Source organism: Mustela erminea, unplaced genomic scaffold, assembly GCF_009829155.1.
Source record: "Mustela erminea isolate mMusErm1 unplaced genomic scaffold, mMusErm1.Pri scaffold_38_arrow_ctg1, whole genome shotgun sequence".
In the NCBI taxonomy this organism is placed as follows: Eukaryota; Metazoa; Chordata; class Mammalia; order Carnivora; family Mustelidae; genus Mustela; species Mustela erminea.
In genome coordinates, this window is record NW_022476398.1 from 166,068 (window position 1) to 182,881 (window position 16,814).

The window sequence follows — 16,814 nt, forward strand, 5'->3', positions numbered from 1 at the left end:
TTCTTCTCTCTTTTCTCATTGATTTTTTTCTATCACATTGATTGATTTGCCAATGTTGAACCATCCTTGTAATCCAGGGATGAATCCCACCTGGTCATGGTGGATAATCTTTTTAATGTGCTTTTGGATCCTATTTGCTAGGATCTTGTTGAGAATCTTAGCAACCATATTTATAGTGATATTGGTCTGAAATTCTCCTCTTTGGTAGGGACTTTGCCTGGTTTGGGGATCAGGATAATGCTGGCTACATAAAAAGAGTCTGGAAGTCTTCCTTCTGCTTCATATTTTTCTAAACAGCTACGGGAGAATAGGTGGTATTTTTTCTTTGAAAGTTGGATATAATTCCCCAGGGAATCTGTCAGGTCCTGGGCTCTTGTTTTTTGGGAGGTTTTTGATCACTGCTTCAATCTTGTTACTAGATATTGACCTCTTCAGGTTGCCAATTTCTTCCTGGTTCAATTTTGGGAGTTCATAGTTTTCCAGGAATACATCCATTTCATCTAGGTTGCTTAACTTATTGGCATATAACTGTTGAGAATAACTTCTGATGACTGTCTCCATTTCCTTGGTGTTAGTTATGAGCTCCCAATTTTCATTCATAATTTATTAATTTGAGCCTTATCACTTTTCTTTTGGATTAGGGTGGCCAATGGCTTATCTGTCTTATTGATTCTTTCAAAAAATCATCTTCTAGTTTCATTGATACGTTCTACTGTATCACTAGTTTCTAATTATCTCTGCTCTAATCGTGATTATTTCCCTTCTTGTGTGTGGAGTTGGTATAATTTGTTGTTGATTCTCCAGTTCTTTAAGATGTAGAGACAGCTGGTGTATTCTGGATTTTTCCATTTTTTTGAGGGAGGCTTGGATGGCTATGTATTTCCCCTTAGGACTGCCTTTGCTGTATCGGTTTTGGACCAAAGTGTCTTCATTCTCATTGGTTTCCATGAATTGTTTAAGTTCTTCTATGATCTCCTGGTTGATCCAAGCATTCTTAAGCAAGGTGGTCTTTAGCTTCCAGGTGTTTGAATTCCTTTCAAGCTTTTACTTGTGATTGAGCTTCAGTTTCAAAGCATTGTGATCTGAGAATATGCAGGGAGTAATCTCAGTCATTCGGTATCAGTTGAACCCTGTATTTAGTTTGAAATCTAATTTTTCTGATATGAGAATCGCTACCCTGAGCTTTTGAGGCCCATTGGCATGAAAGATACTTCTCCATCTTCTCACTTTCAGTCTGGTTGTATCCTTAGGTTCGAAATGAGTCTCTTATAGACAACATATGGATGGGTCCTGTTGTTTTATCCAATAGGAAACCCTGTGTCATTTTATGGGTGCATTTATGCTATTCACATTGAGAGTGATTATTGAGAGATACGTTTTATTGACATTGTATTACCTTTGAAGTCTTTCTGTAGATTTTCTCCATATTTTTGTTCAATGACATTCTTAGGATTTTTCTTCTTTTATAGCACCCCCCTTAATAGTTCTTGTAGTGTCATCTTGGTGGCCGCATACTCTTTTAAGCCTTGCCGGTCTTGGAAACTCATTATCTCCCCATCCATTTTGAATGTCAGTCTTGCTGACATGATAAAGTATTCATGGCTGCATGTTATTCTCATACAATACCCTGAATATATCTTGCCAGCCCTTTCTGGCTTTGTGTAGACAGGTCTCACATTATTCTGATGGGCTTTCATCTGTACGTAAGGAGCTTCTTTGTCCTAGCTCTTTTCAGGAGAGCTTGTCCACAATTATGATTCGTCATTCTTACTATCAGGTGTCTTGAGGACCTTGGAGATTCTATAATCTCGGGGTTGGGGGGGAGACTCTTTTGCCTCTAGTACACAAAAGCTGGTTCCATTTTGGAAATTGGGAAGATTTTCATGGAGAATTTATTCCACAATATCTTCTAGACTGCTTTTTCTCTCCTCCCCTTCAGGGATTCCAATAATTCTGATGTTGGAATGTTTCATCCCATCATTTATTTCCCTGATTCTGTTTTCATACTTTCTAAGTTGTTTGTTCCAGGTTTCCTCCTGATCCTTTCTCTCTATCTGTTTGTTTTTCAGATCACTAATTCTATCTTCTGTCTCAATTCCTCTAGCTTTTAGAGAATTTAGATTAGATTGGAACTCACTGAGAACATTGTGAACATCATCCCTGATGGCTTTCAGTTCTGCCCTAATCAATTCCATTTTGTCATCCATGGCTTTTACCCACTTAGCTATTGCCTGGATAATTGTTAGCCTGAATTCCCTTTCTGACATATTGTCTATATTCATAACTATTAGCTCTGTTGCAGAAGGTCCAGCCTTTGCATTTTTCTTGGGCATTCCTCCTCCTAGACATTTTGGTGAGAGATGGATGATGGATGTGGCTAAATGTATCGACCATGGTGCAGTCAAAGTGCACCCTGATACGCTTCTGAGCAATCAAGAGTCCCCACCCAAATGAAAGGAAAAGGAAAGAGAGAAAAAAAGAAAAAGAGAGAGAGAGACAGGAAAAAATGAAAGGTAAAATAAAAGAGAAGGCTCAGCCCAAAGGTAAGATTTATGAAGTATACAAACAAAAACAGACAAACAAAAGGACTGATAAAATTAGATGTCTAGAGGAAAAATATATATATAGATCTATATATCTATATCTATATCTATATATATATATATCTTTCTCTCTCTATATATATATCTGTGTGCATATATATATATATATATATATATATGAAAAAAAGAACTTCATCAAAAAGAAATCTTAAGTATAAGATTTATATACTATCAGGACAAACACAAATACACAGAAACACTGGTGGAAGAAAAGGATGGGTGAGTAGTTACAAATTCTCAGTGTGGGCAAGGAAGGTTATTTTGATTCTTCCTGGATGTATCTTGATATCTTTGTTAAAGGACTGAACTTTCCTAAGATAAAGGGGGATTAAAAATTGGTTTGCCTATAAGGGTAGCATTGATTTGGGAAAGTGGATTACCTTGAAGTTTAACTCTATATTAATATTAAAAAATAAAAAAAAATAAAACTAAACTAAAATGAAATTTAAACAAAAATAAAAAATAGAAAAGCAAAAGAAAACCGTGGGTATAGGTATCAAAAAGTTCAGGTTGAGAGGTTATTATAAAACTTGATGTACTGGACATCTCACTGTGATGGTAAAGAGGTTTAAAAGTATTGAACCAGAATAGTGGGAACGAATTAAATATAAAAGTTGTATCTATGAAGTAGTGGTGGTTGTTCTCTTGTATTTTTTTCTTTTCCAGTTGGCTTTCTGGGGGAGGGCCTGCCGCCTGGGTTTTCAGGCAATGTTTCCTGAGTTAAGTCCTCTGGCCCCCCCTTAAGGGGGTGGGCTCTCGGAAAACCGATTTTTCAGGCTTTTGTTCCCTGGAGGTTTTTGCTTTGTTTCTTCATTTGTTTTCTCTTGCTTTGATAGCTTTTAATGGTTTTTAGAGGTTTAGAGGAAATCAAACTGCACTCGGACCTCCCTCTCTGAGAGAAGCATCTGTCTGTTCCACTCTGGGTGCCCCAGAGCACATAAATTCCCCCTTGGCCGCTGGCAGAACACATTCCGATTCATGGTCACTGGGGACACAGGAACTCCTGCTTGTACCCAAAACCATGACAGTGGTGGATGTGGGGAAGCTCCAGATCACCAGAGAGGTTGCAAGCAGAAATAGCACACTGAGATATTCCTGCTGGCCCGAGCTGGGAGTGCTCAGGCTTTCCAGGTCTGAGAGTTCTGGGTTGGGGCCTCCACCGACCTCTCTCAGGGGAGGGTGTGGGCCTCGACTCAGACTCATAGCACCGTGAGGCACGTGCATGGAGAGTGCAAAAGGCTGTGGTTCTGATGGTTGTTGAGGCTTCCAGACCCTCATGGGAGCCACCACCCACGCGCTCTCAAGTGTGCTCATGGCTCAGGGGACCAAGACTTGGTTTCCAACCCCACCTCCCTGCACTCTCTCTGGCTCAGAGCCAGGGGTTGCTGTCTTTGATCTACGGACTTAAGCCCTGTCCCTAACCACCCTAATTCCCACAATTTCCCCCACATCCTTTGCTCTTTTTGAGTGCTTTCAACCAGACTCCACGTTAATGCTGGTCCCCAGTCACAGGGCAAATTCATATTGGTGTATTACATTCCAATGGGTCACTTCTGGTGGCTCCCTCCCCCTTTTGTTTATCTCCCAATATCAGTCCAATGTTCCCAATCCGCTTTACCTGCCCACTGGAGTCTTCTGCCCCATTAGAGATCCAGACGTGTATAATTCTAATCTCAGGCTGATTTCATGGGTGATGAGTTCTTTGGTAGATAATCAGCTCTCTTCAGGGTACAGGTTGAAATGGCGCCTCCTCCTAGTTCTCTGCCATCTTGTCCATTCCTGTGATTTCTGATAACATATCCCATTCTTGAGACGAGAACACAGAGATATATTAGGTGAGAGGGCTTAGGATATTAGGGCATGAAGTACATGGGGTGGAGTACTGTGCATTGGTAACAGAAGGGGATCACATCAAAGTCCTGCATCAGTGAAGGTCTCAATGTCTGTGATAAATGACTGGCCTTCAGGGATGGTGTGCAGCGCAATGGGGCCCCTTATCCTGACCCTGGAGTGACCCCAAAGATGTGTTCCATCAAAACAAAGGAGCAGAGCAAGAGACATAGTACCATGGGCTAAAGGTCCCTTTGGATAAAAGTCTCCCAACTCTCGCAAAACCTGGGGAAGAGCTCTTGGGCCAATGGGGACACCTGAGAGCATGAGATAGGAAAATGCATAGCACAGTACAAAATAGCTCTAGATTAATGACATGAGACATAGTTTAAAGTCTCTTTAATGATATTCTTATAAATATGTGGACAATGACCCTGCTTCTGTCCAAGGCATGGGAAGGACAATGAGGCAAGTTTGGGAAAGAGATGGGATGGAGATGCATGTGATTACTGGACTCTAGGAGCCCAAGCTGGCTTCTAGGAAGTGGGTCCCTTTGTGCTGTATTCACATCCTTGGAGTGGGATCTTCCCAACACCTGCACTCACCTCGAACCAGCAATGGACTCTGTTGACAGTGTGGGGCACCTTCTTGTCCTTCAAGTAGGTAGAGGAGGGGATCTCATCACTCAGCTCCTGCCCCATCTTCTTTGTAAAGCTCTGTAAAGACAGTGCCCAGAAGCCAGGCAGGAGGCCTCAGATCCCTGTCTGGATGACGTTGCTGGTCTTCAGACCAAGGGCACTCCATTCCAGGCACACCACACCGCAGTATGCACACACCTCCATCAAGGAGATGAACGTGCCACAGCTTCAGGATCTTGGATGGGCTCTGGCACAGGTAAGAGACACTTCAGGAATCCTCTTTCCATCCTGTACACAATGACGTGAGTGTGAACAAGAAGGGATTACCAGGGTATCCACTCTCCTCAACCTACTATAGCCCATTGTTGGGAACCCCCCATAAATTCCTCTTTCCCTAAAACTCAAGAGGAAGGGATGGAGCTGCCCTTGGATGGCTCATAGAGGTGGAAATTGCCTAGTCTGCTCAGTATTATGTACCTTATGGCACCTCTTGCCATATGCCCTGAGACGTTCGGGTCCACGTTTTGAACCAATGTCTGCAGCATGTGAAAAATCCATTCCCCTGGGGTTTATGAAAACCAGAGCCCTGGAAAGTAGGGAAGAATCCAGATAATATCTTTCTGTATCATATTTCTGTAGCCAAGTGACCCAGATATGGACTACACTAGAATGTGGGTGCCTAGTTGCAGGGGTTCCAAGTTCTGTCGGGGTCTATGCTCAAGGACGTGACATCACAGCCTGGGATTCCCTGCCCCAGTCCAGTCCTGTTTTTACACATATGGAAACAGTGCTCTGGTTTGCCATCTCCTCATCCCTTTTCTGCACTCAAGGTCACATCTGTACCTAGTGACATTAACACACCCCTCTCCACAGGGCCCCAGGGAAGATCTGGGTGCAGCAAGGGCCCCAGCTTGGAAACCCATCAGGTTTCAGACAGAACTCTCTATTATTACCTGTTTTTGACACAAGATATGCCATTTTGTCTGACAGGGATGGTCTTCTCTGTAAAATACAGATGATTCTAGCATGTCTTTCTACCAGATATCCAGAGGCATATGTGGGATAATATCTATGATATTAGAGTTGTGGGTCAAATATAGGAAATACCTCCAACCAAATTTACTTCCTCTTATCAAAGTCTTTGAATCTGCTCCTAGTCAAATCCCACCCACAGTCCCAACTGGTTTGTGTGTTTTTCTGTGCACATGCACACTTGCTCCTGTGTGCACACATGTGTTCATCAGTGCTAACATTCTAGAGTCCCAGAAGATTATATCCCCACCTACAATGGGTGAATAATAGCTTCACAAGATCCTAGACTTCTAATTTTCAATGGAAACCCTAAAGAAAGGATTGGAGCCTTGGCCCTTTATAGTCAGAATGCACCCTTACCCTTAGAGACTGCCTGCCCTGGGATCCAAGCTATTATCTCCTTTCCAAAGGGTGTGATGTAGATAGGGGTCAATTCAGTGTGTTGCCATAACCTGGGGTCCCTCTCAGACAAGAACATTGGGAGATGTCTCTTCTCTAGGATACCAATGATCACCCTCAGCCTAATACCATCTCCATGTCTATAACCACATCCTTCTAGACAACCTTTTCCAGAGCCTCAGTAAAATTCTATGTGCACCAGGACCCCATCTTTGAGTGTACTCAAATAGTTGGGTTCGTGCCTGGTATGCCTTCCTACCAGTCTGATTTTGGGCAAGGCACGGACCCTGCAGGGATCATCACATTCTCCCCTCAGGGGCTCCATTGTTTCCCAACTCCTCTGTATACATACTTGTGTAACCCCCTCCGCTGAATGTGTTCTGGATGTAGTGATTCAATTCTGTTTGACAGAACATGGGAACATGACCCAAAGTCCTTGCTGAGATTTGGATATAAAAGCTCATTGCCCAACCCCATGTTGACTATGACCCATGTTCTCTCTCAGATCTTCAGACTGGAGTACAAGCCCCTAGGTTGAACCATGACACATACATATGCTTGTGGCCTAGCACTGTGGGTCAACAACAGACAGAAGAACTCAGGTTTTTGAGATGGGCTGTATCTGGCCCATGCCCCTAAGTTATCTCACGTTCTCAGTGAAGCAGGTTCTACCTGTTTTGTTGTAAAAAGCCACAATATAATGAGAGACTCTAGAAGGAGCCCCCAACTAAGCACTGCTGGATTCCTGATCCCCTGAGACCGGGAGACAGTGTTTGTGGTTTCAGCCACTGAGTGTGTGGAAATGTGGTCACACAGCACTGGGAGAAGGGCACTGATACTGTTGAAATTCTCCTGGCCAGGGACCTCCTATGCTCCCTCTCTGCTCTCTTCCTCGGCTTCCTCTGACCACTCTGGCCTCCTTTCTAACCTCCACTCTGGGAACATCAAATTCTGCAATCATCTGCTCCATGGTGTCCTCTGCCAGGCTGAATACACTCAGATTCGTGCAGGGCTGTCTCCTCATTTTCCTACCATAGGAATTCTCAATGTCATATCAAGATAGCCTTGTCATACCCATCACCTGGTGGAGCTCAGGACTTAGATGTAGTCCCTTGCTCTTTTCCTATGGAGCAATTGCTCTTTTCAATCACACTTTTGTTTCTTGTTTGTACATCTTCTCCTCTAGACCCTGAGCTCATAGAAGGAGAACCTGGTTGACTGATAAGCACTGGTACCATCTCAGTGTGCAGTGCCCAGTGGCTGAATGAACGGGAGACAGGGTCCATCCCAATACCGGGCAGCTCCATTGCTTGAGCCTCATCGATTTTGGCAATCTGTAAATTCTTTAGTTTATTTTTGTTTTTTTAATTAACTCTGCCTGATGTGGGGCTCAATCTCATAACCCAGATATCAAGTATACTACTGACTGAGGAAGCCAGGTAACTCTTTGGTCATTTTTAAAGGTTTTATCTGATAACTCTTGAAGTTAACTTGGTGATTTCAACATGTTGTAGGTATTCTACATTATGCTTAATTACCAAGTAACTTCCCAAATTTTGGTAACATGTCACCACATATTTTCCCCCATGACAGTGATGAGGGGCTTTTCAGATTAGGAGACTGAAATCCTTTATGTGGTCTTTCAGAAATGCAGAGGCCCTCCACAATGCACCTTCTCCTGCCCTGGGTTGTCACGCACATCTGATGCCATCTGCATAAGAAGAAAGATGACAAAGAAATACACAAAGGAGGGTGTTTCCAACCAGGTCTTGAAGGCCTAAATGTACACTTTTGTGCTCAATCTTTTATTTATTTTTTAAGGATTTATTTCTTTATTAGAGGGTTATGAGCACAGGCAGGTGAGGAGGGGCAGAGGGAGGAGAACCAGCGAGATGCTGAGATGAAGAGGACCGGGTGTGGCTGATATAGACCAGTGGAGGAAACAGCTTAGGTTACACAGAGCAAGTCTCCATCAACTGGTAGTCCAGGTGTAGTGATTACTCTCAGATCCCTGTGACTATGACCTGCCATCAGGGGAGACCTTCCAGGGATTGCTTCACAGACTCAGAGAACATTGAGTGGTGGGGAAATTTTCCTTTATTTAGGAGGGAAATGAAAAGTCAATCTTGGTGATCGTAATTTCTCTTCTTGGACCTACAGAACCAGCCCAAGAAAAAGATCCTGAACCACCTCAAGAGCAACCTCTAGCTCTCACTGTGGTTTCTGCAGCAGCTTTAGAGTTTAATTGGCATGGGTGGGAATAAGTTGTGCTGGTGATATGACTGTGGATACAGCAGAGGGGAGGCACCTTCCTGAAGGAGCCTACTGCAACGTTTTAATGAAGAGTTTGATTGAGACACATAGGAGTTGAATACGATGGGAGACATTTATGGCTTAAAACTGTTCAAGTGGTGAAGCGGGGTGGAATCCCAGATGTGACAGCATGACCTCATGATCCCAGGGGTCAGAAGATGAACAGCTGGGGCCTGGATGCTTCAGAGATCCCAGACATCACTTAGAGAAAAATGGCTGAAAACCACTAAGCTAGGTCCTGGATTTCTGCTCTGTGTTGTCCTATACCCCAAATCACAGCATGACTGGGTGTCCACTTTCCTGAGAGGGTCCAGCAAAAAAGAGAAGCATGGCAAGACCTCCAAAACCCTGGAAGTAATGTGTGGGTCTGTGCCACAAGAACCCATAGATATTGGAATTGGCATCAGCTGGGTGGCTCAGCTGTTTATGTAACTGCTTCCAGCTCAGGTCATCATCCCAGACTCCCTGGATCAGGTCCTCCATCAGGTGCCCAGCTCCATGGGGAGTTTGCTTCTCTCTCTGACCTTCTCCCATCTCATTCTCTCTCTCACTCTCTCTCTCTAACATAAACAAGTAAAATCTTTAAAAACAAACCAAAAAAATTGAAGTTAGAACTCAGTCATGTGCCTGAGATAAAAATGCCTTGTCACTGGCAGCATGAACACAGAGTTCTGACAGAAACTGAAGAGTTAAGACTGGTGGATTTTTTTCCCCTGTGATGGCTCACTGCAGATCTGGGGTGCAAATTATCAGCTCCTAAGTAGAGAGCAGGGTGCAGTGATATTCATCTCACCCATTGGTCCTGCATGCCTTCCGTGAGTAATACAGCACCACATACTGGAATCCACACCTTCTTACCCGGAGGTCTGTGCTTAGGAGAGCTGCATTTGCACCAGTTGGAATCCACTTGAGGATCAGAGCAAGAGATCCCTTCCTTAGAAGACCAGCATGAACAATTCACTCCGTTCAAGTTTACTGATAATAGAGGCCTAGAAAGCTTCAGAGCTTAGGGAAAACACTAATTAGCATTCTTTGTATTTTAATTTTTAGCCTTTTATTTATTTTTTCAGGTTTTTTAATTTTTCATCTCTTTTTAAATAATTTTTATTAGAGGGAGAGAGTGTGTTGGGGGGGCTGTTGGGCAGAGGCAGAGAATCTTCAACCGGACTCCCTACTGAGAATAGAGTCCAACTCTGGGCAGGATCCCAGGGTCCAAAAGAAAAATACCTGAGCTGAAACTCAACAACTGATCCACCTAGGCTTCCCTCCAAGAGTAGCTTCAAATGAGAGGAAATTAAAATTATATCAATCCTAAATATGTACGAAAAAACAGGAAGAATAAGAGGACAAGAGACAAGAATGACAAGAGCAGAGGAAGTGTAGTCAAGAAGTAATATGAATTTTACTAAAGTGTGACATGAGACAAAACTAGAAATAAAGTGAAAGACCCCTCTCCCCTTGCTAAAGGCTTATTTAAGTACCCTGATGTCCCCACAGCACCCCCTCTTCCCTTGCTGAAGGCTTGATTAAGTAACCTATTGTCCCCATAGCCAGATGGCAACACATACCAGGATGTCTATGGTCAACCGGCCTCTCAAAAGGGGCGCCTGGGTGGCTCAGTGGGTTGAGCCGCTGCCTTCGGCTCAGGTCATGATCTCAGGGTCCTGGGATCGAGTCCCGCATCAGGCTCTCTGCTCAGCGGGGAGCCTGCTTCCTTCTCTCTCTCTGCCTGCCTCTCAGTGTACTTGTAATTTCTCTCTGTCAAATAAATAAATAAAATCTTTAAAAAAAAAAAAAAGGGAAGACAAATGAGGAACAGAGTGTACCTGGGACTTTCCAGAGTGCTGAGGCAAGGCCCGCCAGAACAAACGGCTGTGTCCTTGCCTTGAACCCAACGCCTGACTATGCTTGATTTAAATTAACCAATCAGATCCCTGTAACCATGCATCTGCTTCTGTAAGCTTGCTTCCCGCCACCCCAACCCTGCCCTATATAATCTGCTCCCCAACTTAGCCCAGCACGGTCAGTCCACAGGAGGCTGATGCGTCCGCAGGCGCCTGTGTAAACAATAATTCACCTCTTGCGACTTGCATCCAGTGGAGACGTGGTGTCTGGTTCTTGGGTGTGGAGCGAGGGTCTTTCATTTGGAGGTTCCACCGAGATATATTGGACTCCCACCCAAGAAAGACTCCAACCAATCCCCACCGGGAGGTAAGGTGGCCAGCATCTGTGTCCCTGTCTCTCTCTTTGTCTGTTTTTATGTTTTAAACAACGTTGTTGCTCTGCATTTTGGGCAGCTTGAGAAGGAGTTGACGAACTCAGACTTCTCCCCTGCCACCCCGGGGGACGCCTCGGGGGATCTAAAAAGGTCCATTATCTTGGGCCATCTGTAAGTCACGGAAGAACTTCTATGTTCCTCCTGACTGTCCGAATCCGTACTTTCGGTTTTGAACTGAAGCTGCGCAGCGATATCTGTTTTTGTCTCCTATGTCTAAATTGTCCTATTAATGTCTTAAGTGTCTGTGATTAATTTTTCTTTCTTTCCAAGTCTACAAAATGGGGCAGACCATTACCACCCCCTTGAGTCTCACATTGGGTCACTGGAGAGATGTTCAGATCCGAGCTAACAATCTGTCAGTGGGGATCAAAAGAAGAAAATGGCAGACCCTCTGTACCTCTGAATGGCCCACCTTTAATGTTGGATGGCCCAGACATGGGACCTTTAACATCACTGTTATCTTACAGGTCAAGGAGCGGATCTTCAGTCAAGGACTCCAGGGCCATCCTGACCAAGTCCCTTACATAGTAGTCTTGGAAAGTCTAATTAATGACCCCCATCCTTGGGTCTCTCCTTTCGCTCATCCAAAGCCTAAGCCCCTTCCAGACTCTATCCCTTCCCCAATACCTTCCGCTCCCCCTGTTCCCCTATGTCCTGCCAATCCTCCCAAACCCCCTATTTCTTCTAACTTATATCCTGTAATAGGTGATTCCGCCTCTTCCCGGCGTCCTAAGCCAAAGAGGATTCTTCCTCCAGATGACTCCCCCTTAATAGACCTCTTAACCGAGGACCCCCCCACCCGTCTCCCCCTCCACCGGCGCAAACACCAAATTCCTCAGAATCTGAGGAAGAACCGGATAACGTGCCGGAGGAATGCCGCCCCTCACCATCCCCAATGGCGGAAAGACTTAGGAGTCGCAAGGAACCAGCACAGGAGGGGTCTTCCAAGCTTCTTCCCCTGTGCCAAGGGGGAGGCAGGCAATCAACTTCAATACTGGCCCTTCTCGGCCTCAGACTTATATAACTGGAAGTCCCATAACCCTTCCTTCTCACAGGACCCCATAGCTTTGACCGCTTTAATCGAGTCCATTCTAATCACGCATCAACCCACTTGGGATGATTGCCAGCAGCTCTTGCAGACTCTTCTCATTACAGAGGAGAGACAAAAAGTTTTTCTGGAAGCCAGAAAAAATGTTCTGGGAGACGATGGAAGACCTACCCAACTCCCGAACGTGATTGATGCCGCCTTTCCCTTGACCCGTCCTGACTGGGATTTCAACACGGCTGAAGGTAGGACCCACCTAAATCTTTATCGCCAGTTACCCATAGCAGGCCTCCATAATGCGGGGCGCCACTCCACCAATTTGGCTCAGGTAAGACAGGTCACTCAGGGCTCAGAAGAATCTCCAACCGCTTTCCTAGAAAGACTTAAGGAGGCTTATCTTAGATATATTCCCTTTGATCCTGACAGTCATGAACAGAGAGGAAATGTGTCCATGGCATTCATTTGGCAGTCAGCGCCAGACATTAGAAATAAGTTACAGCGACTGGAAAATTTACAAGATTTCTCGTTGCAAGATTTGTTAAAGGAGGCAGAAAAAATTTATAATAAGAGAGAAACTCAGGAAGAAAAGGAAGAAAGGCTAAGAAAGGAGGCTGAAGAAAAGGAAGACAAATGGGAGCGTAAGCGAAATAAGGAACTTAGCAAAATCTTGGCCGCCGTAGTGCAAGGCAATCAAGGGTCAGAAACAGGAAAGCCAGGCAGGGAAGGAGACAAGAGAAAGCCTCAGGTGGATCGAGACCAATGTGCCTATTGCAAAGAAAGAGGACATTGGGTCAAAGACTGGCCAAAAAGACCCTGTAACCCCAAGGAAAATATCAGACAGGTCACAAGATTAATGGCCCTGGATAAGGACTAGGGATGTCAGGGACAGGAGCCTCCCCCCCCCCCGAGCCCAGGATAACCCTAACTGTCGGGGGGCAACCAGTCACCTTTTTGGCAGATACCGGGGCACAACATTCTGTCTTAACTAAAACCCCAGGACCATTAAGTGACCGGACGGCATGGGTTCAAGGGGCCACCGGAGGGAAACAATACCATTGGACCACGGAAAGGAAAGTACATTTGGCCTCAGGTAAAGTTTCTCATTCGTTCCTCCACATGCCTGACTGTCCCTACCCACTCCTGGGGAGAGATCTATTGGCTAAACTAAAAGCCCAGATCCATTTTGCACCAAGGGGACCCACAGTGACTGGCCCCGACGGGACTCCTTTGCATATACTTACTTTACAATTAGAAGAAGAATATAGACTGCATGAAAAAGCCCCCCAACCTAAGGGGGACATAAAATCCTGGCTCTCATCCTACCCAAATGCCTGGGCGGAAACAGGAGGAATGGGATTAGGTATCCAGCAGCCCCCCATTCACATACAATTGAAGGCAACAGCCATCCCTGTCAATGTTAGACAATATCCTATGTCTAACGAGGCTTATCAAGGCATTAGACCGCACATACAGCGGCTATTAGACCAGGGCATTTTGGCCCCATGTCGGTCTCCCTGGAATACTCCTCTACTACCTGTCAAGAAACCTGGTACAAATGACTACCGGCTGGTCCAGGACCTAAGAGAGGTCAATAAACGAGTAGAAGACATCCACCCTACCGTGCCTAACCCTTATAACCTACTTAGCACCTTGCCTCCGACCCACTCCTGGTATACCGTCCTAGATCTAAAAGACACTTTCTTCTGTTTGAGATTAAGTCCCCAGAGTCAACCCATTTTTGCATTCGAGTGGAAGGACCCAGAATTGGGAATCTCAGGTCAGTTAACCTGGACAAGGCTGCCACAAGGATTTAAGAACAGCCCTACGTTATTCGATGAGGCCCTTCACCAGGACCTGGCCGATTTCCGGGTAAGGCATCCCTCCCTGATCTTACTCCAATATGTCGATGACATCTTACTGGCAGCAACAAATGAGGAGGACTGTCAAACAGGTACTGGGGACCTCCTACGAACCCTTGGCCAAATGGGATATAGGGCATCTGCAAAAAAGGCCCAGATTTGCCAGACTAAGGTCACCTACCTGGGTTATGAATTGCATAACGGCCAGTGATGGTTAACGGCCGCAAGGAAAGAGACTATATCCAGCATTCCAACGCCCCAAACCCACAGGCAATTGCGGGAATTCCTAGGGACGGCGGGCTTCTGTAGACTATGGATCCCTGGGTTTGCAGAAATAGCGGCTCCCCTGTACCCCTTGACCAAGCAGGATGCCCCTTTCGTCTGGACCGAACAACAACAGCAGGCATTCGATCATATTAAACAGGTGCTCCTCAAGTCCCCAGCGTTAGGCCTGCCGGACATAACTAAACCCTTTGACCTGTTTGTCGATGAAAAACAAGGGTTTGCTAAGGGGGTTCTAACTCAAAAACTAGGGCCTTGGAGACGCCCTATCGCCTACCTCTCTAAGAAGTTAGACCCCGTGGCAGCAGGATGGCCACCATGCCTAAAAATGATAGCAGTCATAGTGGTCCTAATCAAGGATGCAACTAAATTGACTTTGGGACAGCCTTTAACAATCCTGGCTCCACACACAGTGGAATCTTTAATTCGCCAACCCCCAGACCGCTGGCTATCTAATGCTCGCCTTACTCACTATCAGTCCCTCCTCCTGGACACAGACAGAATCCAGTTCAGACCTGTGGTGACTCTCAACCCCGCAACTCTCCTACCCACCCCTGGGGAGGCCCCCTTGCATGATTGCCACCAGATCCTTGTGGAAACGCATGGGACACAACCTGACCTACCTGACCAGCCCATGAGGGATGCGGACCTGACCTGGTACACGGATGGCAGTAGCTACCTGCAGGATGGAGAACGACGGGCAGGAGCCGCCATCACGACCGACTCTCAAATTGTGTGGGCAAGTGTACTACCAGGAGGCACTTCAGCACAACGGGCAGAGCTAATCGCCTTAACCCAGGCCCTCCAACTGGCAGAAGGTAAGAGACTTAATGTTTACACAGATAACAGATACGCCTTTGCCATCACCCATATTCATGGGGAAATTTATCGGAGGAGGGGACTACTGACCTCCGACGGAAAAGAAGTTAAAAATAAAACTGAAATATTGGCCCTACTAAAGGCCTTATTTCTTCCCAAAAAGCTGAGCATAATGCACTGCCCAGGCCATCAAAAAGGAAATAGCCCAGAGGCCAAAGGAAATCGCTTGGCCGACGAAACAGCCCGACGGGCAGCTTTAGGGCCCCAACTATTGACTGTTACCATCCTCACTGGGACAGAGGAAACCAATGACGCCCCCGTTTGGAATTATGAAGAAACCGATTTAGACATCATGCAGAGGTTGGGGGCCAATTACAACCCGGCCCTAAACCGATGGGAATATCAAGGAAAAGCCATAATGCCCATTAAAATGGCAAAGGAACTAATAAATCACCTCCATCGGCTGACTCATCTAAGTGCAAACAAAATGAAATCTTTAATGGATAGGGCCAATTTCGAAAACTATTTCCCCAAACGAAACTTCCTCCTTCGACAAGCAGCCGCAAATTGCACAGCATGTGCCCAAGTCAATCCTGGAAAAACTAGTATCGGACCAGGAGTCCGAGTACGCGGTCACCGTCCTGGCACACATTGGGAAATTGACTTTACCGAGATCAAACCTGGCATGTATGGGTATAAATATCTCTTAGTTTTTCTAGACACATTTTCAGGATGGGCAGAGGCCTTCCCCACCAAGAAGGAGACTGCCAACATAGTTGCTAAGAAGTTACTGGAGGAGATTTTCCCAAGGTATGGAATGCCTGAGGTACTGGGGTCAGACAATGGGCCTGCCTTTTTCTCCCAGGTAAGTCAGTCGGTGGCCAAGCTTTTGGGGATCGATTGGAAATTACATTGTGCTTACAGACCCCAAAGTTCAGGACAAGTAGAGAGAATGAATAGAACCATCAAGGAGGCTCTATCTAAATTACTGCTTGAAACTGGCTCTAAAGATTGGGTCCAGCTCCTGCCTCTAGCACTCTATAGGGCCAGAAACACTCCTGGCCCGCACGGTCTGACACCTTTCGAAATCCTCTATGGTGCTCCCCCTCCAGCTGTCACATTCTTTGAGGCAGATATCTCTACTCACTCCCCTTCCCCCTCCATACAGGCCCATCTGCGAGCTTTGCAGCTGGTGCAACAAGAAGTCTGGAAACCCCTGGCAGCAGCCTACCAGGAAGAACTTAACATCCCGTCGCGACCCCATCCCTACAAAATCGGGGATACTGTCTGGGTCCGCAGGCATCGAGCCACGAACCTTGAACCCTGCTGGAAAGGACCTCATACAGTGCTCCTAACAATGCCCACGGCACTAAAAGTTGACGGGATTGCAGCCTGGATCCACGCCTCCCATGTGAAGGCGGCACACCCGGACGGACAGACCGAACATCATCAGAACTCGGAATGGACCGTCCAACGCTCCCCAAACCCACTAAAGATAAGACTCGTTCGCCATTAGTTCTATCATTTTGCTTATTCTCTCTCCTTTCCCCTATAAAAGGTACCAGTCCACATCTCTCCAAGCAATTAACCTGGCAGGTTCTCTCCCAAACGGGGAGAGTTATATGGTCCAGTACAGCCCAACACACCCCTAATACATGGTGGCCTACCCTGTATCCGGATCTCTGTAAACTGGCTATGGGGTCTTGGGACATAGGT

General features: G+C 45.8%; 1 protein-coding gene across 1 annotated transcript; it reads left to right on the forward strand.

Moving 5' to 3' along the window:
* The first annotated feature begins 5,201 nt into the window (after positions 1-5,201).
* LOC116583967 lies at positions 5,202-16,814 on the forward strand. Its single transcript, XM_032331969.1, is given in 4 exon segments — positions 5,202-5,327; positions 11,561-12,383; positions 13,097-15,097; positions 15,809-16,814. Coding segments are annotated over 4 exon segments (3,756 nt in total). The 3' UTR covers positions 16,615-16,814.